The sequence below is a fragment of the Piliocolobus tephrosceles genome, chromosome 13, assembly GCF_002776525.5.
Source record: "Piliocolobus tephrosceles isolate RC106 chromosome 13, ASM277652v3, whole genome shotgun sequence".
Classification (NCBI taxonomy): Eukaryota; Metazoa; Chordata; class Mammalia; order Primates; family Cercopithecidae; genus Piliocolobus; species Piliocolobus tephrosceles.
Genome location: NC_045446.1, coordinates 83,596,489 through 83,623,054, shown reverse-complemented (window position 1 = coordinate 83,623,054; position 26,566 = coordinate 83,596,489). Strand labels below are relative to the sequence as shown.

The window sequence follows — 26,566 nt, the reverse complement described above, 5'->3', positions numbered from 1 at the left end:
TTGCCCAGGCTGGAGTGTAATGGTACGATCTTGGCTTACTGCAACCTCCACCTCCCAGGTTCACGCCATTCTCCTGCCTCAGCCTCCCGAGTAGCTGGGGTTATAGGCACCCACCACCACACCCAGGTATTTTTTGTATTTTTAGTAGAGACGGGGTGTCACCATGTTGGCCAGGCTGGTCTTGAACTCCTGACCTCATGATCCACCTGCCTCGGCCTTCTAAAGTGCTGAGATTACAGGCATGAGCCACTGTACCTGGTCAATTTCTTTCTTTTTTTTTTTTTTTTAGACTGAGTCTCCCCTTGTCGCCTTGGCTGAAGTGCAGTGGTGCGATCTTGGCTCAATGTAACTTCTGCCTCCCGGGTTCAAGTGATTTTTGTGGCTCAGACACCCGAATAACTGGAATTACTGGCACACACCATCACGCCCAGCTACTTTTTGTATTTTTAGTAGGGATGGAGTTTTGCCATGTTGGCCAGGCTGGTCTTGAACTCCTGACCTCAAGTGATCTGTCTACCTTGGCCTCCTAAAGTGTTGAGATTACAGGCATGAGCCACTGTACCAGGCCATAAAATTTCTATTTTTACTGAATATATCCTGCACATATAGAAGGAAAAGAGAAACAAACACAAAAGTGAAAACTGGTTCTAGAAAAGCAATAAAAGAAAAAATCTGGCCAAGCATGGTGGCTCATGCCTGTAATCCCAACACTCTGGGTGGCCGAGGCAGGAGGATCAAGTGAGGTCAGGAGTTCAAGAGCATCCTGGGCAATAGAGCAAGATCCTACGTTTACAAAAAGAGAAAAGAAAAAGAAAAAATTCCTAGCTACCCTGTCATACCAGGGAAGACAGACTGATGAAAAAGAAATACAGGCCAAACAATACAGATTGTTTACTAGCTACCATTCATTTCGGGGGTGGGGGGGTGGGGAGAAGATTATAAGAGGAAAGTTACAACAAAGCAAAATGAGTATATTTCTTGACTTTGACCTTATCAAGATGACAAATGAACTACCAGAACAACACATTTTGAGAAACAAGGGAAAGTTCTATAGTTACCATCAGAACAGAACCTAGAGGTTGTCAAATAAAGGCTGGTATTCTGACAGACTTTACAGTTTTGGATAAGAACTATTCCTGGCTTCATTTTGTGTGCCCATTTTTGTTTTCCTTTTTTTGCCTATCTTCCCTCCTAATTTATCTTGGGAAACTGCCTTAAATACTTGTTTGAACAAGGCGAAATATATCAAAATAAACACAGAGAGAAATCAAAGCAAGTTCATTGGCAGTCTGTCATTATCAGTGGTGTGGGGGAATTATATTGGGAATATGATTAACATACAACAGTAGAATATACATTTAAAGAATAATGTAAGTGAAAAAAGTTAAAGCAAAATTGTGCAACTCTTTGGGCATCACACATGCTTAAGTCTTGGATCACTAATCATTTACATCTTGTAAAGTTGGTGTCATCAATAATCTATAAGTGAAAGAAAAAAGAATTTACAAATTATAATTTCGGTTTTTTTGGAGGGACAGAATTTTGGACTTTCTCAATAAAAATGGGACAGAACAGAAACTGAAATGGAAAATGAATTCCATACCAAAAATATTATTTTGATAAGTAAGATATAGATATAGGTAAGTAGTAAGATATAGATAGATCTTAGAATCTTTTTAAAAGAATTTTCTCTTGGGATAATTTTTAAAAACCCAAAGTTAATATTGTTTTTACCTCCAGCAAGCTCTTCTAGACTTGGTACATGAAAAGAAAACTCAGCACAAGCCATTTTCTTTCTTCTTTAGGTGTGAGGTTGGACAAATAGAGTTACTCTTGGTTAATTATCACAAGAGTCCACAGTGCACCAAGTATGAACTGCTTCTGTTCTGGAAATGAACCTTTAGCATTCAAACATACAAACAGAACAAAAGGGCATTTAGGTTTCTATCTTCACAAAAAGGCAAACACAGCTTCTAGCATTTAATATTCCAAGCGAGAAACAGACAAGTGACCTTTTAACACTTATACTTTATTTTATTTTAATTTAAAATTTAAAACTAATTTTTTAATAGAAACACGATCTTGCTGTGTTGCCTAGGCTGATCTTGAATTCCTGGCCTCAAGTGATCCTCCCACCTCTGCCTCCCAAAATGCTGGGATTACAAGTGTGAGTTACTGCTCCCGGTCAATTCATTTTTTTTAAAAAAAATCATATAGCTGGAGTGAACATCCAATTTTCTAATGGTTGGTCTAAGGAATATAGGTCTTGAAGCAAAAGGTACTTATTAGGAGTTTATGGGTAAGTGTTTAAATGGTTGTAGATAACAGTATATATAGGATTTGTACAGTACATATAGCATCTCAAGTATTTCTATAATAGATATGTGTTTTCTATTCTATATTTCACATTTAGGCCAAAAATTAAATGAGCTCCTTAGACTATCATTTTTTCAAAATAAAATTTAAATTACAAATACAAATGGAAACTTTTATGGAATGATTAGCCTTTGAAATTCAAATTTTTATTTTCATTTACAAATAAATATACTTTCTTGGTAAATAGATTTAATGTTCAATTCTGATAATCTACCCAATTATAATTTGATATTTAAATATATGCTTTTCTTTTTTTTTTTTTTTTTTTTTGTGAGGCAGGGTCTCGCTCTTTTGCCTGGGCTGGAGTGCAGTGGCCGGATCTCAGCTCACTGCAAGCTCCGCCTCCCGAGTTTACGCCATTCTCCTGCCTCAGCCTCCCCAGTAGCTGGGACTACAGGCGCCCGCCAATTCACCCGGCTGGTTTTTTGTATTTTTAGTAGAGACGGGGTTTCACCGTGTTAGCCAGGATGATCCCGATCTCCTGACCTTGTGATCCACCCGTCTCGGCCTCCCAAAGTGCTGGGATTACAGGCTTGAGCCACCGCGCCCGGCAAATATATGCTTTTCTATCATTGCAACTAAAAAATAAAATATATGCCAAGTATATTTTGTAACAAATAAGTACACATACACAGAGATCAGTATCTTACCTTAAGTGTTCAGTGATGAGGTGTGCAACCAGAGGGAGATAAAATGAAGGCAGGGAAAAATACAAGTAATATGAGGTAGTCATGTGTCCTACTCCAGGCCAATCACAACAGGGAACACAGACAAGACTCTTAAGGGTGTTTCTAAGAGTACTGCAGGAGTTCTCATTAAAATTGTTAATAGAACACTTCATTAATCTGAGTGGCCTCTGCCCTTAACATGCCTGTTTAGCAAGTGGAAAGGTGATCCTCAGTCATCTGAAATATTCTTCTAAATTTTTTTTTCTAATTTTCCAAAGATTCGTAGGTTGTTTAGAAACTGGGTTTCTAGTTCTGACACTTTTCAACAACATATCCTCTCTAACCATTCTATTGCATACATTTAGGATGTTACATTTACTTCAGTACTTTATCAAATACCAGCTTTTATTGTTCTTGATTTAATATATGTAATCTAATCTCCCAAATATATATAACTGTTTATAAAGCATCCCAAATCTTTTTTTTTTTTTTTTTGAGACATAGTCTCGCTCTGTCACCCAGGCTGGAGTGCACTATGGCATCATCTTGGCTCACTGCAACCTCTGCCTCCCAGGTTCAAGCAATTCTCCTGTCTCAGCCTCCCTAGTGGCTGGGGTTACAGGCGTGTGCCATCACGCCTGGCTAATTTTTTGTATTTTAGTAGAGACAGGGTTTCACCATGTTGCCCAGGCTGGTCTCAAACTCCTGAGCTCAAGCAATCCACTTGCCTCCGACTCCGAAAGTGCTAGGATTACAGGTGTGAACCACCACGCCCAGCCCCCAAATCTTACATAATCATACTTAAATTATTTTAAACATAGTTTTGTGTGAGGAAAAGAGAGATCAGACTGTTACTGTGTCTATGCGGAACAGGGAGACAAAAGAAACTCCATTTTGATCTGTACAAAGAAAAACTGTTCTGATTTGAGATGCTGTTAATCTGTAACTTTAGCCCCAACCCTGTGATCACAGAAACATGTGCTGTATTGCATCAAGGTTTAAGGGATTTAGGGCTGTGCAGGATGTGCCTTGTTAACAATATATTTCCAGACAGTAAGCCTGGTAAGTCATCGCCATTCTCCATTCTCTGTTAACCAGGTACATGATGCACCACGGAAAGCTGCAGGGACCTCTACCCGAGAAAGCCTGGGTATTGTCCAAGGTTTCCCCCCACTGAGACAGCCTGAGATATGGCCTCATGGGAAGGGAAAGACCTAACCGTCCCCCAGCCCTACACCCATAAAGGGTCTGTGCTGAGGAGGATTAGTAAAAGAGGAAGGCCTCTTTGCCGTTGAGATAAGAGGAAGGCCTCTGTTTTCCACATATTCCTGGGAACGGAATGTCTCCGTGTAAAGCCGACTATTACATTCTATTCTGATACAGGAGAAAACCATGCTGTGGCTGGAGGGGAGATATGCTGGCAGTAATACTGCTCTGTTACTCTTTGCTACACTTAAGATGTCTGGGTAAAGAGAAACATAAATCTAGCCTATGTACACGTCCAGGCACAGTACCTTCCCTTGAACTTATTTATGACGCAGATTCCTTTACTCACGTTTTCCTGCTGACCTCCCCACCATCACCCTGTTGTCCTGTCACACTCCCCTTACCGAGACAGTGAAAATAGTAATCAATAAATACTGAGGGAACTCGGAGACCAGTGCCGGTGCCGGTCCCCTGGGCCCACTGTTCTTTCTGTATACTTTGTCTCTGTGTCTTATTTCTTTTCTCAGTCTCTTGTCCCACCTGACGAGAAATACCCACACGAGTGGAGGGGCAGGCCCCCTTCAGTTTTGGGTTGAATAATTTTTAATTGTTCAGGAATGAGACAGTTTAACTTTTTCTTTTAAATAATTTCAGATTAACAGATATTACATACAAATAATTCCTGTATATTCTTCACCCAGATTTCCCAAATGTTAACATTTTATCACATTCTTTATCAAGCAAACATTGGGTACTTATTTATGAACATGTCAAAATCTGCACAATGAATAGTATATTCATTTATAATGATAATAAAAGCACTTTAGATATTTTTGCTGACAGCAGGAATAAGAACACAAGTTAAAATCCAAATGTAATCTTAATTTTATTCCCTTTATTATCTCTTTACTTTAGTAAAAAGTTAGGTCAGTTGTTTCTGTTTATTTATGTCCCTACCAAAGTAGAAACAAAGTCCAATCCTGGGAGGATGTAGCTTGAATAACTGGTTTAGAAATGTATTATTAGGGGTCCTTATTAGGGATTTGAGGATAAGTGTTTAAATGGTTGTGGATAACAGTGCATATAGGACTCTCAAGTATTTCTATAATATATATTTGTGCTTTCTACTCTATATTTGACATTTAGACAAAAAATTAAATGAGTTCCTTAGCCTATCACTTTTTCATAATAAAATTTAAATTATGAAGGCCCGTCCAATCCTAAAATGAGATGAACTTCAGGCAGGGTGATGGCACTGCAGGCAGTGTGGTAGGGAGCATGTGTATGTGTGTGTTGGAGGTGGGGAGAGGATTACAGTTGGAGCTGAGAAAGGGGTTAGGTTCTCACATAAACTCCAGGAACACAGCCTTGGGCCAGATAGAGGCAAACAATATTTTCCTGCCTAATTGGTGGGAGGCGATGGCCCAGAAATAGGGTCTAAAAAGGAAATGCAGCTGCAGAGGTCAACACCTGAAGGGGGAGACCAACTATCGCAACTAAACTGGTTACCATTTGAGCGCACACTGTGTACCAGACACCGTTAGACACTGTGCAGACATTCTCTCAACTTTTCACAACCATGACAGATTGTGAGACAGGTTGTGAGTCTTCAGGAGTCACGGGCATCTGCCAGACACAGCCGCACGGCCTGCATGGAGTTCGCTCCTGCCGGCCACCACTCGCTCGGGCTCCAGCATCAGCTCACCCCCAGGCACCCTCCCATAAATGGTGGGGCGCAGCAGGCCTGAGTGAGTGGAGTTCGTGGCTTCCAGCACTCCAGTTCCCGCCTCATTCACTCGCGCGCCCCCTCCTGCGAGGAGTTGAGAGCTGCCGGCAGAGTAAGGGAGGCACTGCAGCCCCAAGAACCGCGAAGCGGTCTGAGAAATACCTTGCTTCAAATGCACTCCAGCCTGGGTGACAGAGCAAGACCGTCTCTATAAAACAAACAAAGGAATACGAAATGTGGCCCGGCGCGTTGGTTCACGCCTGTACTCCCAGCACTTTGGGAGGCCGAGGCAGGTGGATCACTTGAGGTCAGGAGTTCGAGACCTGCCTGGCCAACATGGTGAAACCTGGTCTCTACTAAAAGTACAAAAATTAGCCCGGTGTGGTGGCGGGCGCCTGTAGTCCCAGCCACTTGGGAAGCTGAGGTGGGTGGATCTCTTGAGCCTGGGAGGTGGGGGCTGCAGTGAGCTGAGATCGGGCCACTGCACTCCAGCCTGGGCAACAGAGCAAGACTCCGTCTCTTAAAAAAAAAAAAAGAAAAAATACAAAATGAAATGTGAAATTTCAGTGATTCTGCATTAGGAGTTAATTGTTCCTTCCTTTTAATACCACTTTTCCCCTTCTTTTTGAACAAGGGACGCTGCATTTGCATTTTGCATTGAGCCTCACAAATTACACAGCTAGGCTTGCTGCTGAATATGGCAGTGAGGGACATGCCATACCAGTCCTGGAGCTTAGTCATTGCCCAGTCCCTGTGTATCAAATGCAGTGTCAGACTTTTTATCCCCGAAATTGTCCAATCTATGGAGCAAAGGAGGGTAAAGAGACCAGATTACTTTTAAGGCACACTCTATCCTAAAATGATGTAAACTATAAAATAAGACTAGACAGCTTTACTGGTTTTTGTGGTTTATCATATGAAAACAGAAGTTTGAAACCAGAAAAATCAAAACAGTTCATCCCTTTTTAAAATTTCTTTGGGAGGCCGGTGGCTCACACCTGTAATCCCAGCACTTTGGGAGGCCGAGGCAAGCGGATCACCTGAGGTCTGGAGTTCGAGACCAGCCTGATCAACATGGAGAAACTCCGTGTCTACTAAAAATACAAAAAAAGTAGCCGGGCATGGTGGCGCATGCCTGTAATCTCAGCTACTTGGGAGGCTGAGGCAGGAGAATCGCTTGAACCCGGGAAGCGGAGATTGCGGTGAGCCAAGATCGCGCCATTGCATTCCAGCCTGGGCAACAAGAGCGAAACTCGGTCTCAAAAAAAACAAAAAACAAACAAACAAACAAACAAAAACTTTCGAAGAAAAAAACCCTACCAAAACTAAACTAGTTTACACTGCTTAATCTTAAGTCAGGAACCGGTCAAGGAACTAATGGTGGGGACGGGGGGTATGTAGGAGGAAACTTAGGAAAAAGAAATCCTCCACAGGTCTCACTTGTGACGTGTTAGCCAATTCCTGGGAGGCGGAAAGGGTGAGCTCCCGAAACAGGTGCAAAGGTGGGGAGGAGACCTGGGCGTGCTAAGGAATAACACTGGTGTCCAGCACAAAGGTTACAAACTTCGAGTAACCTTCCCGAGTATTTTCGCACACAAAGGTTTTGAAGGCAAAAGTAGACAGATGACAAAACACTCTGGCACACATCCCACCCGTCACCCTCACTACACAGGTTGGGACCAGGTTTAGAAGCCAGGCGACAGCCCAGCAAACGCGAGACCACCAGAAACGACCCGGGCTGAGAGGCTGTTTCCTCGTAGTTCTCATCCACTCACAACTGACCGCACATTTTCTTTTTGTTATTTGCCGAAATGTTCTTGGCTATTCCACTCACCGAATCGGTCACGCAAGCAAAACACCAGAGTCCGGATCTCCACCTACACCAACCCCGGCTCCTCAGAGTACGCGAGCTACAGCTCCGCCCACGTTAGTCGCTCCTCCCTGCGCGGCGAGAAAAATGGCGCCCCCGCGTCGCGTCTCCTCCCACCGCTCGCCTTCTTCCCGGGAGCTAAATTGTATCGCGAGATTTCTGCCTCACTATTACTTGGGCCGCGGAGATATCCCACCCTTTTCTTCCGCGCGGTTGGAGGACATCGGCTAGTTTTCTGGAGTTGGAGGACTGAAGTCGGGACGTTAGTGTGTGCAAATCTCCAGGACTCACGCACCAGGCCAGTCGCAGGTTTTGGCCCGAGGCCTGTGTTACGGGCAGCAAGTGCGCGGTTGGGGCCGGTGTGAGGCGGTTTTAGGTAGGTTGCCAAGAGGGCAAGGCCGTCTGGGCTTGTTGGGCAGGGGAGGCATTGCATATCTGGGGTTTCGGCCCCTGCGTTGTTCCGGAGGATCGAGCCTCGGAAGTCGGGCCGAGAGGGTGAAGGGATCACGGTTGCAGGCCACTCCGCGCCACGCGGCTGGTATGAGGCCCACAAACGTGGTTGTAGGGCGGGCGGGCTTCATTATATCTTGAGATGGAGGTGTTAAAACGTGTTGCAGACAAGTTTAACCTTTTTACGTAATTTAAATGATTTAACCTTCATCCTCACATTTAACCGGCGCTATCAATGTGAGGATTCAACCTCACATTTAACCGGCGCTATCAATGTGAGGTACCCATTGATAGCGCCGGTTTCCTGGAGGTTAGGCGCTGCCGGGAGAGACGCGCTGGTGGTCACAGAATTAGCTCAGGGTAGAGCGCAGCTCTCTGCCCACGTGGCCTCTAAGAATTGCAGAATTCCAGCGGAGGCATCGACACCCAAGTAGGAGTGTCTTCTAAACACTAAGAAAAAGTGATTCTTGAGCTAGCTTTAGTTTGATAATCCCTACTTTTAAAAAAAATTAACCACAGGTATACCATTAATGCATGGGGCCAAATTTTTGTTGAATTCCGTTTTTGAGCATTCGATATATAATGACTTCGTAGAATCTTGTACTTAAGAAAGCTAATAAGACGTTCTACCAGGAAATTACCACAGGGGTCCATTGGGCATTTAACAAATCTGAGCTTTTGGTAACCTTATGGTTTTATATTTTAAATATTTTGCTAGTTCATCCTAGTATTTATATGCAATGACACATGTCAGGTCCCAAGAAGCTACAGAATGAGACAAGAGATTGACTAAGGCAAGTACAATAGTGAAATAAGTAGTTATCTTTAATTTTTGTTGCCATGTCTATTTTTTTTTTTTTTTTTCTGAGAGAGGGTCTTGTTCTGTCGTCCAGGCTGGGGTGCAGTGGTGCAATCTCGGCTCACTGCAACCTCCACCTCTGCTCAAGCGATCCTCCCGAGTGGCTGGGAGCACAGGCACGGGTCACCAGACCTAGCCAGTATCTTAAGAATTTTTTGTAGAGACAAGAGTCTCCTTGTGTGCTGAGGCTCACTACATACAACTTCCACCTCCCAGGCTCAGGTATTCCACCTACCTCAGCCTCCTGACCACAGGCGCGCGCCACTAGCCCAGCTAATTTTTGTATTTTTTGTAGAGACGGAGTTTCACCACGTTGCCTAGGTTGGTCTTGAGCTCCTGGGCTCAAGCGATCCGCCCGCCTCGACTTCCCAAAGTGCTGTGTTACACAGGCCTGAGCCACCCAGACCAACCTGTTTTTGTTTTTTCTTTTAGCTCACATGAAGGAATCTTTTTCTTCTTTTTTTGGCATGTTGTATACTCTCTACCATGGGGATGAAGACACAAAGAATTATGATAGTTTATTGAAAAAGGTTGAGAATTCAGAACTTGTCAGTTTCCACCAATAATGGCAAAGATACAGTATGAAAAAGTTCAGTTACTTAAATGAATCTAGGAATGAAGAATCTAGGAATTATAATGGAGAGGTGATCAGGAGTTTAAAATGGTCTGTTGATTGGAGATCCTTTTCCTAGTTTATATAGGGCACATTTTGCCTTAGGAATTCCGTCTTTGATCTCGGAAAATGGTTTTTAATTGTACATTAATACTGTATTGGTAATTGCACGTTAATAAGTGGCTAATGATAAAACTATATTTTTTACTTATACTGAAAGATGCTTTTTTTGGAAGTGACAGTACTTTTTTGGAATCTTGTTCCATTTAATATATTTAGAGGGTAAAAACTGAAAGAACCAGCTGGGCGCGGTGGCTCAAGCCTGTAATCCCAGCACTTTGGGAGGCCGAGACGGGCGGATCACGAGTTCAGGAGATCGAGACCATCCTGGCTAACACGGTGACCCCGTCTTTACTAAAAAATACAAAAAACTAGCCGGGCGAGGTGGCAGGCGCCTGTAGTCCCAGCTACTCGGGAGGCTGAGGCAGGAGAATGGCGTGAACCCGGCAGGCGGAGCTTGCAGTGAGCTGAGATCCGGCCACAGTACTCCAGCCTGGGGAACAGAGCGAGACTCCGCCTCAAAAAAAAAACAAAACTGAAAGAACCTGTGAATAAAATTTCTGAATTTCTTTTTAAAGAAATTGATCTGAAATGGATAAGAAGCTTAACCCTGGCAAATGATTTTGCCTAAAATCATTGGCATAGTCTGACCGTGTTGAACACTATAGTAGATACTGTGTCAATATTTAGGGAAACTTTGTCACATTTACTAAATTTCATAATTTCAGAAAACTGTTAAAAAACAAAGCAATTGATGGATAAATCAGGAATAGATTCTCCTGACCATGTGACATCTGCTGCTATGGAACTTGCAAATCAAAGGTAAGTGGGTTTTTACTGGAGAACTGAGTGGATTTAATCATATTTATTGTATCTGAATTATGAGAAATTATTGTATATAATGAGTGACAGTAAAGATAATTTTCAGGAATTGGGAAAGAAGGAAAACCAGATTTCACTGACCTTCCAAGTTTATCTAGTTAATATAGATTGATTTGCAAATACTTTAAATTCAAAATGTGAATATATTATAATGGGACAGATTCTTCGAGAAAAAAATGTATTCTTTGGGTCATATTAGCATCTCTTCCAGACTACCTCCTCCTGTTTTTGTCTGGTAGGCTGTGTTTGTTTTACTCACTCTTAGCAGTGAACTGAACCATACAGCCTTTGTGGAGCTCATACATTATCTTGAAATATACATAGTTTTTTTCTAAGCTGAGCACAGTGGTGCATGCCATTAGTCCTAGCTAGCTACTTGGGAGGCTGAGTCAGGAGGATCCCTGGAGTTCCAGGAGTTTGAGGTTGCAGTGAGCTGTGATTGCACCACTGTACTCCAGTCTGGGTAACAGCAAGACGATGTCTACAAAACTCTTTTTAATAAGAGCTGTAGCTTTATGAGCTATTTAAGTAGGATGGTCAGCAGAAAGGCGGCTGGTTCTGAGCCCATCCTTTAAAAAATTTTTAATTCTGGGCATGTTTTCCTGAGTTGGTCTTGGAAGAAATGTACATTTGGGACTGGGTATTACTGGTAATAAGCATTCAGTAAGAAAGGAAGATGAAATTAATTTTTTTCCCATTTTTCTAGTGATAACTCTTCTGATAGCAGCTTATTTAAAACTCAGTGTATCACTTACTCACCTAAAGGGGGGAAAAGAAACCCCATTGGAAAATTTGTTCGTACACCTGAAAGTGCTCACACAAGTGATTCATCAAGTGACTCATCTTTTGAACCAATACCATTGACTATAAAAGCTATTTTTGAAAGATTCAAGAACAGGAAAAAGAGATACAAAAAAAAGAAAAAGAAGAAGTACCAGCCAACAGGAAGACCAAGGGGAAGACCAGAAGGAAGGAGAAATCCTATATCCTCACTAATAGATAAGAAAAAACAATTTAGAAGCAAAGGATCTGGCTTCCCATTTTTAGAATCAGAGAATGAAAAAAACCCGCCTTGGAGAAAAATTTTAACGTTTGAGGTGAGTCAGCATTTTATATATATGGCTACACATAACTCAGATGTCCAAAATGATTTGTTGGCCAGTTTAGAATTGTCTCAGATATGCTGGGAACACACTGTCTGCAATTTCGATACTCTTCTATACCGACTTCCCCCTAAAGTCCACACCATCCTTTAACTGAAACTTGACTTGTATCTCTTCAATTAATTACTACACTTTGGCCAGATTTAAAAGATAGTGCTCCAAGGCTCTTTGTATAAAATGCTTTGATGTCATCCCATCTCAGGTCTTAAACACAACCCTAAAATTCAGTAGGGATAATAAAAGCTCACATGAAATTATTTTTGCAGTAACCTAAACCAAAACCACATATGCTTTATATTCAGTGGATATATTTTTAAGGCCTAGGTGTTTCTAAGCCAATCATCTGAAAAATACCCTAATACTTAGGAGTAGACTTTTTTAAATATTTGAGAGTTGTATGTTGAATGAATGCAGAGTTTCAGGTTCTTGCCAGAACCTGAAATTTTATCTGGGAGGATTAATACATGTTAATCTCTTCAGTTAATCTCTTAAGGTGATTATAGTAAACATTAGAAATCTTATTCCTATTTTTACATTTTAAAATGACTTTAGTAAGTCCCAGGCATGACAAGATATGTACTTCACTTTTCCTTGGTACCAGCTTAGGTAAGTTTATAATTGTAATGTGAATTTTAATAAACAGCATTTGATATGTCCACAAGTGGGGAGTAGTTAAGATAGCAAATTCAGAGTCTTTGGTAAGGGGAGTGTTGAACATTGGCACCTGCTGGGTTGTGAAAGAAAAATCTTGACATACTTATGGTGTTTTTAATATATAGCAAGCTGTTGCAAGAGGATTTTTTAACTACATTGAAAAACTGAAGTATGAACACCACCTGAAAGAATCATTGAAACAAATGGATGTTGGTGAAGATTTAGAAAATGAAGATTTTGATAGTCGTAGATACAAATTTTTGGATGATGATGGATCCATTTCTCCTATTGAGGAGTCAACGTAAGTGGAATCATATGAAATAGGTTATAAATTAAATTTTATGTTAATTGCTTCATATTTTGCCTTTAATATAGTTATACTTAAATAATGAACAAAGATACAGAGTATGACAATTGGGATTATTACAGTTGAGCCAAGCTTAGCACACATCTAGAATTCTCTAGAACACAGCATTCTCAAATTTTGTGTTTGACTAGTATTGCAGTTTCAGTTTTATTTCAGAGAGGAATATACAACTAATGAGGTCATAGAAGATTCTGTTATCTCAATGATGATAAATTTTAATATTACAGAGCAGAGGATGAGGATGCAACACATCTTGAAGATAATGAATGTGATATCAAATTGGCAGTAAGTGACTTATTTTTTTTCTGTTCCATTTTGGGAAGGCAGGAGTTGGTTGGTACAGAAGGAATTGTATTTAGTTTTTCTCTTACAGTTCATTTAACTTTTGAAAAGCTCAGTAAGTTTACTGCAGGAAATGCAAGAAGGAAAATACTAATTTTTTAGAGACTTGATAAAGAACATGGGGTTTCCAGTACTATTTTTAATAAATAGCATTCTGATACGTAATATTGCTAGTTAGGATATCAAATGAAAAAGTAAGCAGATGTTAATTTGGATTTTTAACATCTACATGTAGTCTCTAGGTTATCTGAAGTAATCCGGGGCACTCAGCTATATGTAATTACTAAGCCATTTGAGTTATTGCTTAATCCATGATTTTTTTTTGTTTGTTTGTTTTATGCAGGGCGATAGTTTCATAGTAAGTTCTGAATTCCCTGTAAGACTGAGTGTATACTTAGAAGAAGAGGATAGTACTGAAGAAGCTGCTTTGTCTAAAAAGAGAGCTACAAAAGCCAAAAATACTGGACAGAGAGCCCTGAAAATGTGACAGGATCATGAATGTCAAAGGTGAAGCATATAGAAAAAACAACTTCATAGAAATGAATAAAGATGATAAATGTGGATATATATATACCAGTCTGGTGGTGAAGAAATGCCGAAACCCAGAACTTTATAACAAAAAAAATTTAACCCTGTGAAGAAGTTTGTGAAAGAAACTTGTGAAGTAGTAATAATTAGAAAAAAACCATTAAAACACCAGAGAAAATACATAAAAAATTTGAAAAATTGTCAGTTGATTTCTGAATAAGAGCTTACAGGTGTCCTGTGAGTATTAAAACAATGAAGTGATTTTAATTTTGAAAAGAAAATCTTAGACAAAATAACTCGACACCCAATCATCTTGAAGAGGGTATTTGAAATGCTCTTATTCCAGCTTTTTTCAGACATGACAAAAGTGACCTGTCAGGTGTTTAGTATTGTAATAACCTCATTTCCCTTCCCAAATTTAGAGTATCTTTAATACTTTTCTTTTTTTTTAAGACAGTTCTTGATCTGTCACCCAGGCTGTAGTGCAGTGGTACAGTCTTGGCTTACTGCAGCCTCCATCTCCCGGGTTCAAGCAATTCTGCCGCAGCCTCCCGAGTAGCTGGGATTATAGGCGTTAGCCACCACACCCAGCTAATGTTTGTATTTTTAGTAGAGACAGGGTTTCACCATGGTCTTGAACTCCTGACTTCAGGCAATCTGCCTACCTTGGCCTCCCAAAGTGCTGGGATTACAGGCGTGAGCCATGGCACCCGGCCTAATATTACTTTCAACTACCGTTTTCACTTTATTAGTTCAAGAAAAGGCATACACATTTATTTAACATGTACACACGGGGAGAACCACAGTGATTACCCCAATGTTCATTATTTTGATCACCACGATAAAGCTGTCTATGTAGTGCATTTTAGGACTGCACTTATGTATGTTTTTGTTTAATGTGGACAAAGACTTATGGATAGGTGCAAAAAATAAATCCTCTTTTGCAACCCAGAACTCATTGTTCAGTATGAGTTTTGATACATAGAAGAAGGGATATTATGATACCTGAGACAGTTAAAAAGGTTGGTTCCAGGCCAGGTGCAATGGCTCAAGTCTGCAGTCCCCACACCAAGGTGGGGGTATTGCTTGAAACCAGGAGTTCAAGACCAGCCTGGGCATCTCCACAAAAATTGAAAAATTAGCTGGGTATTGGGGCATGTGCCTGTAGTTGGAGCTACTCCGAAAGGGGAGGTTGAGGCAAAAGGATTGAGCCCAAGAATTGGAGGCTGCACTGAACTTTGATGGCATCACTACTCCAGCCTGGGTAACAAAGACAGACCCTGTCTCTTAAGAAAAAAAGGTTGATTCTAGGACTGTAGAATAGATAAACAGCATGGGATATGAGGAAAATCCTCAGCAGTATTAATTTTGCATTCCAATTTCATGTTGACGATATATATGATGGCTTTTTGTTTTAAAGGCTTTTATCTTGAGAACATGATGTCTGGAGTTAAAGGTATGTCTCAATTTGAGTTGTCACATATTTATATGTAGGAAACAGTATGCTGTCAGAGCAAGCAAGTTTTCATTTTATTCAGACATTTCTACCATACTTTTAATTCCCAATTATATTGATTTCTGAAAAGAAAAATCCTAGATTCACACATTTTATAGTGATGTGTCAGATTCATTTTAGTTGCAAGCATTAGAGGGTTCCGAATTTGTTAGTTGGTAGCAATAATCAGAACTTTGGAATTCCTACTTGAAGTCTACAGCATTATTTTGTATTAATGCACAATCTAAAGTGAGGTAGAGGATTTTTTGATTAATGCAAGATATAGTATAATAAAAGATTACATAGGTCATAAGAATTCATAAATTTGAATGATGCAGAGTTTGATTAAAAGTTATATAATGCCAAAGTCGTAACTTACAGACACATTATTTTCCTGTATTTTATAATGGGTGACAACTAATTTTGAGCCAAGAATTAGAATTTGCTGAAATCTTTGAATTGGGAAAATAACATCCTCTATTTGCAGTATTGAAGTTCATAACAACAGTTACGCTTTAAACTTAAATCTTAAGTTTAAAACCTTTTCCTTTGGCTCATCTACAGGAGCTACTTGATGGTATTTATTTTTATTTTTCATTCCTCTGGCTCCTAAGCACAATGTGATTGTGAAATTACTGTTTTTGTGATTAAGGTGGTAGGAAGTTTTTACAGTTTGCAATATTGTAAGAGCATAGTGCAGTTTCTGCTCATAATTTTTTTCCTACGGAGTGTTAGACTTTGTTATTTATATATATAAATACTAGCTGGGCACAGTGGTGCCCGTGGTCCCCAGCTACTCTGGAGGCTAAGGCAGAATAATCACTTGAGCCCAGCGGTTCGAGGCTACAATGAGATGTGATCCTGCCACATCTCACCGTAGGCTCAAACCCTTGGGCTCAAGTGATTCAGCAAGAATCACACGATTTTTAAAAGACACAGCAGATCCTGTGTCTTTAAAAGAAAATCAAAACCTTGTAAATAGTGGTTGAGGTCTATCCCGATGGGGCTTTTCCTATAGCCTGCACGTCGTTGGAAACGCCTCATAGAGTAACTCTGTGTTTACTTTACTCACAGGACTATTGTTAGATCTGTGGGAAGGAACTACAAGACAGTTGCTAAAAGTTTGAAAAAGACAGTTACTAAACGTTATGAAAAACCAGATAATCTACTTTTTTACCTTAGGTATTGGCATATACCACACATCTACCATTCTTGAGTGATAGCTTAGGTAAGTTTTAATTGGTGACAGTATAATCTTTTGGGAAATATGATTACAGTTCAGATGATGAATTTAACTGTTCAACTGCTGAATGATAAGGGCATGAACTAAAACTTAATTCTGACAGAGCTGGATGTGGCTATATAAAACTGGATCTTAAATTTATACTTGGGTATTAGTTTTAATAGCTGGAAATATATCCTTTCTAAATCTTTAATTGGTACTTTCTATAGGAATGAATGTGATTTGAACTCATTCATGTTGAGAGGTAAGTAAAATATTTAACCTTTAATAATCAAGGACTCAAAAGATGAAAAACAGAAATTAAGTACACCATCCCAGTATTTCAGGTATAACACAGAATTAGGTAAGATACTGGCAAAAATGTTACTATATACTTGTATAGAGAAGGAAAATGAAGAGACTGCATGTCTAGACCTACCAAATGAAATTACCTGTGTTCTTTGCATCGTTATTGAACTGGCAGTTACACATACTTCATCCTAAAGTCATGTAAACCTGTGTGGATATGTTGAATCAATAGGGATATGAATTACATTAAAAAGAGGTTTGCGTAACTGGCAGTTTGAGCAACAGTGAGCTTGACATTTGTAGTCTGCTTGATCTGTTAAGTTACATGTATATATTCCATCTGTAAGTTATATAGAGACTAGGCAAAGATTAGGAAAAGACTAGAGTTGTAGCTTAAAATACAGTTAATGTAGCTTATTACAGTGACAGGAAAAAAGGTCAAATTATTGTACTTGTTAAAGGAACTTGAATTTGAGAGGTTTGTGAAAGCATTTCTCAGTAGCAACGTTGCGCATTTGGGAATACGAATATGAATATGACAGTTCAGTCATAATTGCACTGCATGGTATCTGCATTCAGCAGTTTACTCCTGCTAGGGTGTTCAAAGGTCAGTGCTATAGAAATTCAGTATCTGGCATCGTTGGTTTTCTTGGCTTTGTGCTTGTTAAACCTGGTATTTCTATTGATACAGTATTTATATAGGTTTCTCAGTGTTCAGTTTGATATACTCTAAAATAGTAAGCAATGCTTTTCTTTTTCCAGGGTGTCAAATTGAGAACCAGGCAGATCCCCACCACCTACAATCAAAAGGTAAGATTCTCTGTTAATATTGATTCTGCTTGTTTCCCTCTGTTGGTAGCATTGCCAGCATAACAAAGACTTCGTACAAATACACTACTAAGCTTTAAAGAAACTTCTACGATGCCTCATTCTAGATGAGAATGGGCACTGTTGATCATGGTGCCCAAAAATAGTTAATGTGGCTAAATTGAGACAGGTTATGCTTCCATCACAGTATGCATATTGCAGTGGTGACAATGAGACCTGTAACATTTTGCCATGCTTATGAGTAAAATATGTGGGAGAAAAATGTTGACTTTTCAATATTACAAACAGTAAGTTTCTGTTGTTTCTATGTTATTATTTCGGTATTATTTTGATATGTTTCTGTGTTATTCTATATGTTATTTCTAAGTTTCTATGTTATTATTTAGGTAATAAGGAATTTTCAGCTCTTAATAGGACCACTTTCTTTTGTATGCTATATATTGACTGAAACATTGTAATGTACATGACTGTGTCTTGGATCAGGTGTCAAAATATTTGTACTTCATACAATTCAACTTCTAGGACCCTAAAGGAAATTGGTTGAAGAAATTAGATCCCAAAGATTCTTGGTAAGTTAATTCATTACTTAAAAGGCCATGCAGGTTATTTTGTTGAATACTAGCTTTTCTTCAAGTGTTATTTTAGATTATATTTATCTAGTAATGCTATTGCAACATTTGTCACCACTTAGGAGTAAAAAAAGACTAGACTTACATTATTACGTGTTTAAACCTGATTATTAATGATGTTATGATGATGGGCGAAATGTTCAACTGCTCTGAATGGGCTGAATGAAAATGGCCTTTCTGAACATCCATTTACATTAAATATTCCATTGTATTTCAGAAGATTATAAAAGCTTGAAGGTAAAAGTTACCAGAAACATGATCATAGAGCAAATTCAGATGTGAATGGGCATGGGATCCTTGTTTTTTAAAAATACCTATTGGTTTAAATAGCTATTTTAAGCATGGAATTTTCAATACTTTAGTTGGGGTACCAGGTTTTAGGATAATTTGGAACCTAAGCAACCTCATTCTGAAAGATAGATTTCTGTACTTAATAAATATAAATTTGAAATTCGCATTTTTCCATAGGTGAATTTTGAAGTCTTCATCAGTTTACCTATATTAAAAGGAGATGACAGAAGCTAAAGTAATTATGGCAAGTAATGGTTTTTATCTTAACCATAAGTTATTTGCTCGAGGGTATAATGGTCATTACCAAGGCTTTTAGAATGCAGTTTCTCATTTGCTGTGGACATGACCATAAAAAAATTTCCCAGTAGGTTTTCTATCTGCTACTTTGCTAGCAATCAGCTTATTGGGAACAGTTGATTAACTGTAATAGAAATGCAGTACAAATACAATGTGAATCACATGTGATTTTTCTTTTTCTTCTAATAACTTTCATCAGTAATCAATGAGATTTTAAAATTCTGCTAGATCTCTTGAATCATGCAAATGTGCTTTGCCTTTGTATTGTAATCCTTGTGGGATGCTAATAACCAAGCAGTTTGTAGTAGAGTTAACTCAGGCTGGTTCTAGGACTCATTCATGTTCACTAACTGTACAATCATCTCTGGAAATGTAAAATTTACTTTTATATTGTTATGTAGGGCTGACAGGACAGCTGGATCAGTTTCATTAAAAAGGTATGTATGCATTAGAAAAGACATTTGTATAGGTCATTTCAAAGAGGGCTTATGAGGCTGTGAAACCCAGAGCTCTTAACGCTGTGACCAAAGATGGAAGTTCTCTATAGGATGCCATAGTACTCCTATGTTTGGTGCTATGTTTTCCTGAGGAGATATAAAACTTAATAACCCATGATTATTGACGTGAGAGTTTTAAAGGTTAATCAAAATTTCTCTTCTTCAGGGCAAACTTGAAGATCTTTTGACTCCAGCTTTTTAGGGGATCTAAAGTGACCTTGATGGACAGTGGAAGAAATCACAACATGGAATTCCTTGAATAAAAATTTATTGACTTTAAATAGTTTTGTCTGATGCTACATATACACAATTAAAAAAAAAAAAAACCTCTTTACACTGTTTCTAGAAAGTCAGCATGTATTTCTGGCTCGAAGTTTCTCTAGTGTTTTCTGTGGAAGGAATAAAAATTTAGTAGTTTCAGTTGTGTACTTCAGGCTTGAAAAATTAAGTCCTTCCCCCTCAGTTACACTTACCTTATGGAATTCTTTTGCCCTTGCTCTGTTTTGGGCATAAGCCTCTTGTTTTGCTTTTTCTTCCTTTTGTTGTTTCACTTCAGCTAGTTGATTGTATAACCTGTAAAGAACTTACATAGAATTAGAGACAAACATTGCAAAAAGTGAATCACTAAAAAATAAATAAATAAATAAAAATAAAATCAACCTTACCTTAGATCCCTTTGGTGCCTTAGAGCCTGTGTGGTCTTTCTGTCTTCAGGAAAAGATGCTCTGACTTTATTCACGCCCTTTAGATGACTCACAGATGAACCTGAGGAAAGAAAAGTGAAATCAAGTTGTAATGAGAAGGCTTTAAACATTTCAGGGAGTTGTTGAAGATTTAAAAAATTCAACATACTTATAGATGGTTTCTCTTTAACTGTTTTGATTTGAGAATTTTCAGAGAGACAAATTTTATTCCTTATTTCTTTCTCCCTCTGGTGGGATCGCTCCATAAATGATTTTTTTCTCTTTATAAATGCTTCTTGTAAGCTCCCTGGTATAGGTGTAAACCTTTGAGGGGTGTCTGTTGGGGGGAAAAGAAATTTATGACAGAAATAGGCAAAGTATCTACTTTCCATTAGAAGTGTGGAGACCATCCAAGGCTTACCAGTAGATGCTGTCCTTGGTTTTTCTATGGAAAGTTCTGATACAGCTGGATAATCTGAGGCTTCTGTTTCTGATACAAGAGGCAGAAACTCACTCACCTAATGGCAAGAAAGTTGCACGTTTTATTCAACTTTTTAAGTGCCCCCCTCCCGCCTTTTTTAAAGAAGGGGTCTTGCTCTGTTGTCAGATTAGAGTGCAGCAGTATGATCACAGCTTATGGCACCCTCAATCTTAGCTGGGTCTACAGAGACCCGCCACCATGCCTAATTTTTGTATTTTTTAAGGGATTGGGTTTTGCCTTGTTGCCCAGGCTGGTTCTGGGCTCAGGTTCCACTGCCCTCACACCTCTAGGCCTCTGTTTAGATAGCTTTATTCTTACTGCCTCCCTACTACTGTAGTAAAATTACCAGTTGTTCTGAAGTCATTTTTCAGTATCTTGGAATAAGTTTAGGTAAAACTTCCAACTTGGCTCCATAGTTCTGCCAGAGTCTTGGAGACAGCCATAAATTGGAGTGGGGATTAAAAGAAAATGCAGCGGTTGACAGAATAGTGAAAACGTTTAAGACAAATTGAGAGTTGGTGGGGTGTCAGGTTAGTTAAATCCATAGCATAATTCCCTCCAATGAGTACCTTCTGATAAGTTGTAAGAGACAATCAACTGGTTTGCTCATAATGGGATAAAATAGAAGGAATGCTTATTAAATTTACCTGAAAGCTGCTTTTTGCTTCATTTTCACTCTTTTCTTCAAGGGTTAAATTTGCAAAATCCATTTCAGCAATACTGATATCACTGGTGCTTACTAAAGTTAGTTCTGGTTCTTCCATTATACCATGGCCAGTTTCTGTTTCCTGTGAACCACAATTAAAAGGAAAACTATGTCAAAATAGCCTTAAAACTAATAATTTTGTATATAATGCATTTTTTTGCAAGTGTATATAAATGTGAAAATGGAAGAATAAAAGCAGTAATTGGCAAAGAGCAACAGATCACATTTCCTTAGGCTTCTGTAACTCCAGCATTCAGTTGTAGAAATACTGGAGTCAACTTTGGGGAAGGGATGAAATAGTGTGACAATGGACTGAAAGTATCTACCACAAACCTAAATGCTTGTAGTGTTGGGCAAAAAATACAAAAGCAGGTTGGCTGGGGCTGTGCAGAACTGTATCCTGTCTAAAGGGAGCAGAGGTTGACTGCTGCCAAATGTGGGCCACTGACAGCCAACAGATTATAAGTGTTTCAAAGGAAGTATCTAAACACTGAACAAGAACAAAAAGCAGCCAAATGAAACTAAACATGGTTTAGTTGTAATTCTTAGTTTCAATCTGTTGTGGTTATTTGTGGAAGGATAAACTGCACATACTGCTAGATGAAAACCAGTCACCATTTGACTGGTGTTGAAAGCAAGCAGATTATAAATTGCTTAGTATGAGGAGCAGGGTTCCAATACTTATTCCAATAATGGATTACATTGCAATGAGGCTCAACACTGAAAGTGCTGAAGCACAGGCAGAACCACCATTTTTCAGGGAAGTTGGAGAAAGGATATCTGAATTGGAAGAAAAAGGATCTTTCGTAAAATACAATCAGAAGACAGCTTTCAAATTTTTAAGTTTCTTCATTATGCTGGATATTTCCAGTGATCACAAGGAATATTAAGTAGTTTTGCTTGTATTTTGTTTCAGGATTTTCCTGCCAGGCACTGTGGTGTGTCCAAGCTACTTGGGAAGTTGAGGCAGGAAGATCCCTTGATCCTAGGAGTTTGAGTTCAGCCTGGGTAACACAATGAGATCTTCATCTCTAATATTAAAATAAAAATATTTTTTCCCAAAAAGGAACTTAAATGTTATTTATACAACACTAATTTCACTTACCCAGACTGGTATAGAGCTCTGTAATGAAAATGATCCAGAACTTGCAAAAAGCTCTGATTGACTTAGTTGAGATAGTTTTTTGGTGATTTTTGGAATGTCTGTTTCAGCTGAATTCTCAAAACATTTTTCATTTTTAGTTAAGGAATATGGTGCCTGAATTGAAGTCCCCATCTCCACTGTACTTACACATAATCGAGAGTCAATTTCCTCTATCTGTGGATTTATGTCTAAAACCCTACAGGTTTCATTTTTATTATCTTCAGTGAGTCCTTGACTTTGTAAAATTGTAACAACCCCTCTTTTTGATAGTTCTTCAAAGCCCATCCTTTCCTTTCTGCTTTCTAGTTGGTGTTTTATTGAGCACTCACTAGAGTTAGAACCACATGGAGTGCTATGTACATTTAACGGATCAAATACATTAGCTTCATCAGATGAACTGTAGACTGAACTTAAGTTTCCTACAGAAAGCTGGAAATGAACACTTTTTTTCTTGTTTTGTAGTATTTCAGTATGTTCTTCAGAGGAATAGTTCTGATTTTTCATGCCTCGGGAAGAGTCCCTTGCTTCAATGCTAAAAATACTTGGTAGATCAGCATGCTGGCTCTCCTCCTGTGAAGAATATTCTGGCAGAAGCTGTTCAAAACATTGTTCAGATCCTGCATTAAGAAATTTAAAAACCAGTTAATCATTGTTACATGTTGTAAAACTTGGATACTGACAGTCTAATAGTTTGTCATCCAATTGCAATTTTAGGCATAAAAGTTGATGTGTATAAACATGAATACAAAGATAAGGATGGTCACAGTGATTTCTCAAACTACTCTACAGCTCACACCAAGTATTTTTTTTTCTATTAATATTTAATAAGGGCAATATGGCTATAAACTGAAGATGTTTTTCCTTTATAAGAAGTGAATATGATTTTAATAATAAGAGAATAAAGCATCCATGTGTCTCAATTATGTGTATATGTAATTTGTACATCCTTGTGTCATCTGATGTATGTATGTATGTATGTATGTATGTATAATAATTTGTACAAAAAGCTCAAGCAGAATACTTCTTTTTTTTTTTTTTTTGAGACGGAGTCTCACTCTGTCGCCCAGGCTGGAGTGCAGTGGCTGGATCTCAGCTCACTGCAAACTCTGCCTCCCGGGTTTATGCCATTCTCCTGCCTCAGCCTCCCGAGTAGCTGGGACTACAGGTGCCTGCCACCTCGCCCGGCTAGTTTTTTGTATTTTTTAGTAGAGATGGGGTTTCACCATGTTAGCCAGGATGGTCTCGATCTCCTGACCTCGTGATCTGCCCGTCTCGGCCTCCCAAAGTGCTGGGATTACAGGCTTGAGCCACCGCGCCTGGCCAGACTACTTATTTTCTATGTTGCCAGGCTGGTCTTGAACTCCTGGGCTCCAGGGATCCTCCTGCCTCAGCCTCCCAAAGTGCTAGGATTACAGGTGTGAGCCACTATACTTGGCCTAAGAATACTTAAACTGGCTGGGTGGTAATCCTAGCCACGCCTGTAATCCTAGCACTTTGGGAGGCCAAGATGGTGGATCATCTGAGGTCGGGAGTTTAAGACCAGCCTGACCAACATAGTGAAACCCTGTCTCTACTAAAAATAGAAAATTAGCTGGGTGTGGTGGCACATGCCTGTAATCCCAGCTACTTAGGAGGCTGAGGCAGGAGAATGCTTGAACCCCGGAGGCAGAGGTTGCAGTGAGCTGAGATCGTGCCACTGCACTCCAGTCTGGGTAACAAGAGTGAAACTCAGTCTCAAAAAGAAAAAAAAAAAAAAAACAACGTAAACTGTTAACTATCATATAATGATTGAGGTAAGGAAATTGAGGAACAAGAGGCAACACTTTTCCTTTTATTTGATAATGTTCAGTATTGTTTAAAAAAAATGCATGTATTACTTCTGTAATTTAAATATTTTTTTAACACCCAGGATAGGGGTGAGAACAGGGGTGAAGACAAACCAAGAGGTGCTAGGCTTAATTTCTAAGGAAATGGATGATGTAAAAAATCATGAAAAAATTAAATTTTTCTGACTTAGTCGTACATACCCCCAATATTTTCTGTAGCAAAACTATGAGCTCCAACATGAGCCAAGTTAGTGTCAGGTTGCTGATTCGGGCTTGTGTTAAGAGAAGAATGCATGCTGGTCCTCCTCAGCGCTGTGAAATAAACTGTACTTTTGGATGATCCAGTAGCACAGTGGCTTTCAGATGAAGAAGCTGATCTCTGGCAGGAAACAAAAGGGAAAGGCTGAAATACTGATTAGGTATTACCAATTGAATCAATAATCACTGTGTTCCTTTGGTATTACTCTTCCTTAATTACCACTTTACTATGACAGTAATGATTTGCTTTTTCAAATCCGGTTCTTTTCAATCAATATGAAAGAGACTTTAAAATGTCAGGCTATCAGGAAGTGGAAGCAGAAAGACTCAGGTTTAAATCTCAGCTCCTTTGACTGTGTAGGAAGATACTTTAAATTTTGCAAAATTGTATTTACCTTACTGTTTAAATATGTTCCACAATTAAAAGTTGTTATCAAGCCTTTTATGGCATCATACTCCTTAGGTGGAGATAGGTGGATAGGACAAACAAAATTCTAATGCAGCGGTTTTCTTTTTTTTTTTTGGAGACGGGGTCTCACTATGTTGTCCAGGCTGGAGTGCAGTGGCATGATCTCAGCTCACTGCAACCTCTGCCTCCCAGGTTCAAGTGGTTCTTAGTCCTCCAAGTAGCTGGGACTACAGGCATGCCACCACACCCAGCTGTTTTTTGTGTTTTTTTTTTTTAGCAGAGACGGGGTTTCACCACGTTGGCCAGGCTGATCTCAAACTCCTGTCCTCAAGCAATCTGCCCGCCTCACACTCCCAAAGTGCTGAGATTATAGGTGTGAGCCAACCACACCTGGCCCAATGCAGCTGTTTTCAAACTTGGTTCCACATTAGAATCACTTGGGGAGCTTAAAAAATAATAATAATAATTAATACTATCCAAGCACTCCCAGAGACTCTGCTTTAATTGGTCTAGGGTGTAGTCTGGGCAAGAGTATTTATTTTTTATTTAAGTTTTCCATGTGATTCTTTTTTTCTGTTTGTTTCTTTTTTTAAAGACAGGGTCTGGCTCTGTCACCCAGACTGGAAAGTAGTGGCACAATCTCAGCTCACTGCAGCGTCTGTCTCCTGGGCTCAAGTGGTCCTCCCACCTCAGCCTCCCGAGTAGCTGGGACTACAGGTGCACACCACCACACCTGGCTAATTTTTGTATTTTTAGTAGAGACAGGGTTTTGCCATGTTGGCCAGGCTGGTCTCAAACTCTTGGCCTCAAGTGATCTGCCCGCCTTGAGCTCTTAAAGTGCTGGGATTACAGGCATGAGCCACTGTGCCTGGCTTTCCATGTGATTCTAGGTTAAGGTTTAGAAGAACTCTTGTTCCAGTAGGAGAAATGGCTTAAAACTATTTTTAGATATTCACTGCAATGGGACATCTGCTTTAATATACCTGGTAAAAGTCTCTGTTGTCTGGAGAAATCCCAGAGGATGATGACGATAAGTCAAAATCTGGATGTGTTTCTAAGGGTTTAAACAGCTGATGATGCAAATTAGGAAAAATGTGTTCCAATTCTGGAAAGTCAAGGTCAACTGTTGGAATTTTTGAGGGAAAAAAACCGTAAATTTATTTTTAAGGTAAACACTAGAAAAGGAATATTAAGAACATATTCATAAAAGCTTATTTTCAGGTAACTCCAGTGTAACAAAAACTTCAGTTTTTCCCCCATAATCAGCAGATACTTTAAAGTTAAGTCCTATCATGATTATTTCAAAGGTCTAAAAATAGGGATCCTCTCAGTGACCAAAACTTTTTAAGTGTTATTTTTAGAGAAATTTAATTTTACTTTTTTTTTTTTTTTAAATAGAGATGGGGTGTCAAGGGTCTCAGTGTTGCCCAGGCTGGTCTTGAAATCCTGGGCTCAAGCAATCCTCCTGCCTCAGCCTCCCAAACTGCTAAGATTACAAGTATGAACAAACTTTTGACAAATACAAATTTCTATTTCTACAGCCTTAGGAGGCTAATTAGGATCAACAGGACATATGTAACCATTGCTTCAGTATAAGCTTAAAAAAGGAAAAAGGCTCACTGTATTCAGTGTTACTATGGGCCAGACATTGTGCTTTATGTGCACTATCTCATTTAATCTCTAACATTCCTCTTTTATAAAAGATGAAAAAGTAACTTGCCCTTGGT

The 26,566-nt window shown here is 39.2% G+C and overlaps 3 protein-coding genes and 8 non-coding genes across 52 annotated transcripts in view; 9 read left to right on the top strand and 2 right to left on the bottom strand.

The window, feature by feature from the left end:
- The window catches only part of C13H11orf54 (chromosome 13 C11orf54 homolog), a 29,487-nt gene extending 21,551 nt beyond the window's left edge, over window positions 1-7,936 (bottom strand). For all 4 annotated transcript variants that reach the window (XM_023209194.3, XM_023209195.3, XM_023209193.2 and 1 more), the window contains exons 1-2: window positions 7,811-7,936; window positions 1,735-1,898 (exon numbers count right to left, since the gene is read on the bottom strand). In XM_023209194.3, the coding sequence (XP_023064962.2) occupies window positions 1,735-1,789 (55 nt within the window). In that variant the 5' untranslated portion in view covers window positions 1,790-1,898; window positions 7,811-7,936. The remainder of the gene's footprint in view (window positions 1-1,734; window positions 1,899-7,810) is intronic.
- Window positions 7,937-7,958: 22 nt separating this feature from the next.
- On the top strand, window positions 7,959-19,760 carry TAF1D (TATA-box binding protein associated factor, RNA polymerase I subunit D). Of its 17 annotated transcripts, XR_002731064.3 has the most exons (14): window positions 7,960-8,222; window positions 10,557-10,650; window positions 11,417-11,807; window positions 12,653-12,828; window positions 13,122-13,179; window positions 13,580-13,743; window positions 15,185-15,220; window positions 16,442-16,487; window positions 16,712-16,746; window positions 17,553-17,600; window positions 18,141-18,187; window positions 18,716-18,782; window positions 19,237-19,272; window positions 19,499-19,760. XR_002731064.3 is itself a non-coding variant. In XM_023209197.2 (6 exons), the coding sequence occupies exons 2-6, from the start codon at window positions 10,583-10,585 to the stop codon at window positions 13,721-13,723; spliced, it is 837 nt and encodes a 278-aa protein (XP_023064965.1). In that variant the 5' UTR covers window positions 7,960-8,222; window positions 10,557-10,582; the 3' UTR covers window positions 13,724-13,948. The 17 variants fall into 17 exon arrangements, 1 of the variants encoding a protein (XP_023064965.1); XR_002731067.3 differs by lacking the exons at window positions 19,237-19,272; window positions 19,499-19,760 and having other exon boundaries at window positions 16,334-16,487; window positions 18,716-18,784; XR_002731073.3 differs by lacking the exons at window positions 19,237-19,272; window positions 19,499-19,760 and having other exon boundaries at window positions 18,102-18,187; window positions 18,716-18,783.
- On the top strand, window positions 14,637-14,762 carry LOC111541015. The gene has a single exon (XR_002731147.1). It is a non-coding gene; the product is annotated as a small nucleolar RNA SNORA40 (small nucleolar RNA).
- Window positions 16,244-16,373, top strand: LOC111541012. Its single transcript, XR_002731144.2, has one exon. It is a non-coding gene; the product is annotated as a small nucleolar RNA SNORA18 (small nucleolar RNA).
- Window positions 16,536-16,607, top strand: LOC111541016. The gene has a single exon (XR_002731148.1). It is a non-coding gene; the product is annotated as a small nucleolar RNA SNORD5 (small nucleolar RNA).
- Window positions 17,345-17,483, top strand: LOC111541007. Its single transcript, XR_002731139.1, has one exon. It is a non-coding gene; the product is annotated as a small nucleolar RNA SNORA8 (small nucleolar RNA).
- On the top strand, window positions 17,713-17,845 carry LOC111541009. Its single transcript, XR_002731141.1, has one exon. It is a non-coding gene; the product is annotated as a small nucleolar RNA SNORA1 (small nucleolar RNA).
- Window positions 18,362-18,434, top strand: LOC111541005. The gene has a single exon (XR_002731138.1). It is a non-coding gene; the product is annotated as a small nucleolar RNA Z40 (small nucleolar RNA).
- On the top strand, window positions 18,833-18,953 carry LOC111541011. The gene has a single exon (XR_002731143.1). It is a non-coding gene; the product is annotated as a small nucleolar RNA SNORA32 (small nucleolar RNA).
- Window positions 19,303-19,435, top strand: LOC111541008. Its single transcript, XR_002731140.1, has one exon. It is a non-coding gene; the product is annotated as a small nucleolar RNA SNORA25 (small nucleolar RNA).
- Window positions 19,584-26,566, bottom strand: part of CEP295 (centrosomal protein 295) — a 65,496-nt gene continuing 58,513 nt past the window's right edge. For 10 of the 23 annotated variants that reach the window (XM_023209169.3, XM_023209185.3, XM_023209173.3 and 7 more), the window contains 7 exons: window positions 25,823-25,962; window positions 24,374-24,551; window positions 22,308-22,963; window positions 21,144-21,284; window positions 20,185-20,533; window positions 19,998-20,097; window positions 19,584-19,905 (listed from right to left, as the gene is read on the bottom strand). In XM_023209169.3, coding sequence (XP_023064937.2) covers window positions 19,683-19,905; window positions 19,998-20,097; window positions 20,185-20,533; window positions 21,144-21,284; window positions 22,308-22,963; window positions 24,374-24,551; window positions 25,823-25,962 — 1,787 coding nt within the window. In that variant the 3' untranslated portion in view covers window positions 19,584-19,682. Of the gene's footprint in view, window positions 19,916-19,997; window positions 20,098-20,184; window positions 20,534-21,143; window positions 21,285-22,307; window positions 22,964-24,373; window positions 24,552-25,822; window positions 25,963-26,566 lie in introns of those variants that run through there. The other 13 variants (XM_023209181.3, XM_023209186.3, XM_023209184.3 and 10 more) reach the window with 11 other exon arrangements.

Excerpts from the sequence above, each read along its gene's own strand:
- TAF1D (XM_023209197.2), top strand. The coding sequence starts at position 10,583 with ATGGATAAATCAGGAATAGATTCTCCTGACCATGTGACATCTGCTGCT. Across the intron at positions 10,651-11,416 it reads ATGGAACTTGCAAATCAAAG|TGATAACTCTTCTGATAGCA; the intron begins GTAAGTGGGTTT and ends CCATTTTTCTAG. Across the intron at positions 12,829-13,121 it reads TCTCCTATTGAGGAGTCAAC|AGCAGAGGATGAGGATGCAA; the intron begins GTAAGTGGAATC and ends TTAATATTACAG.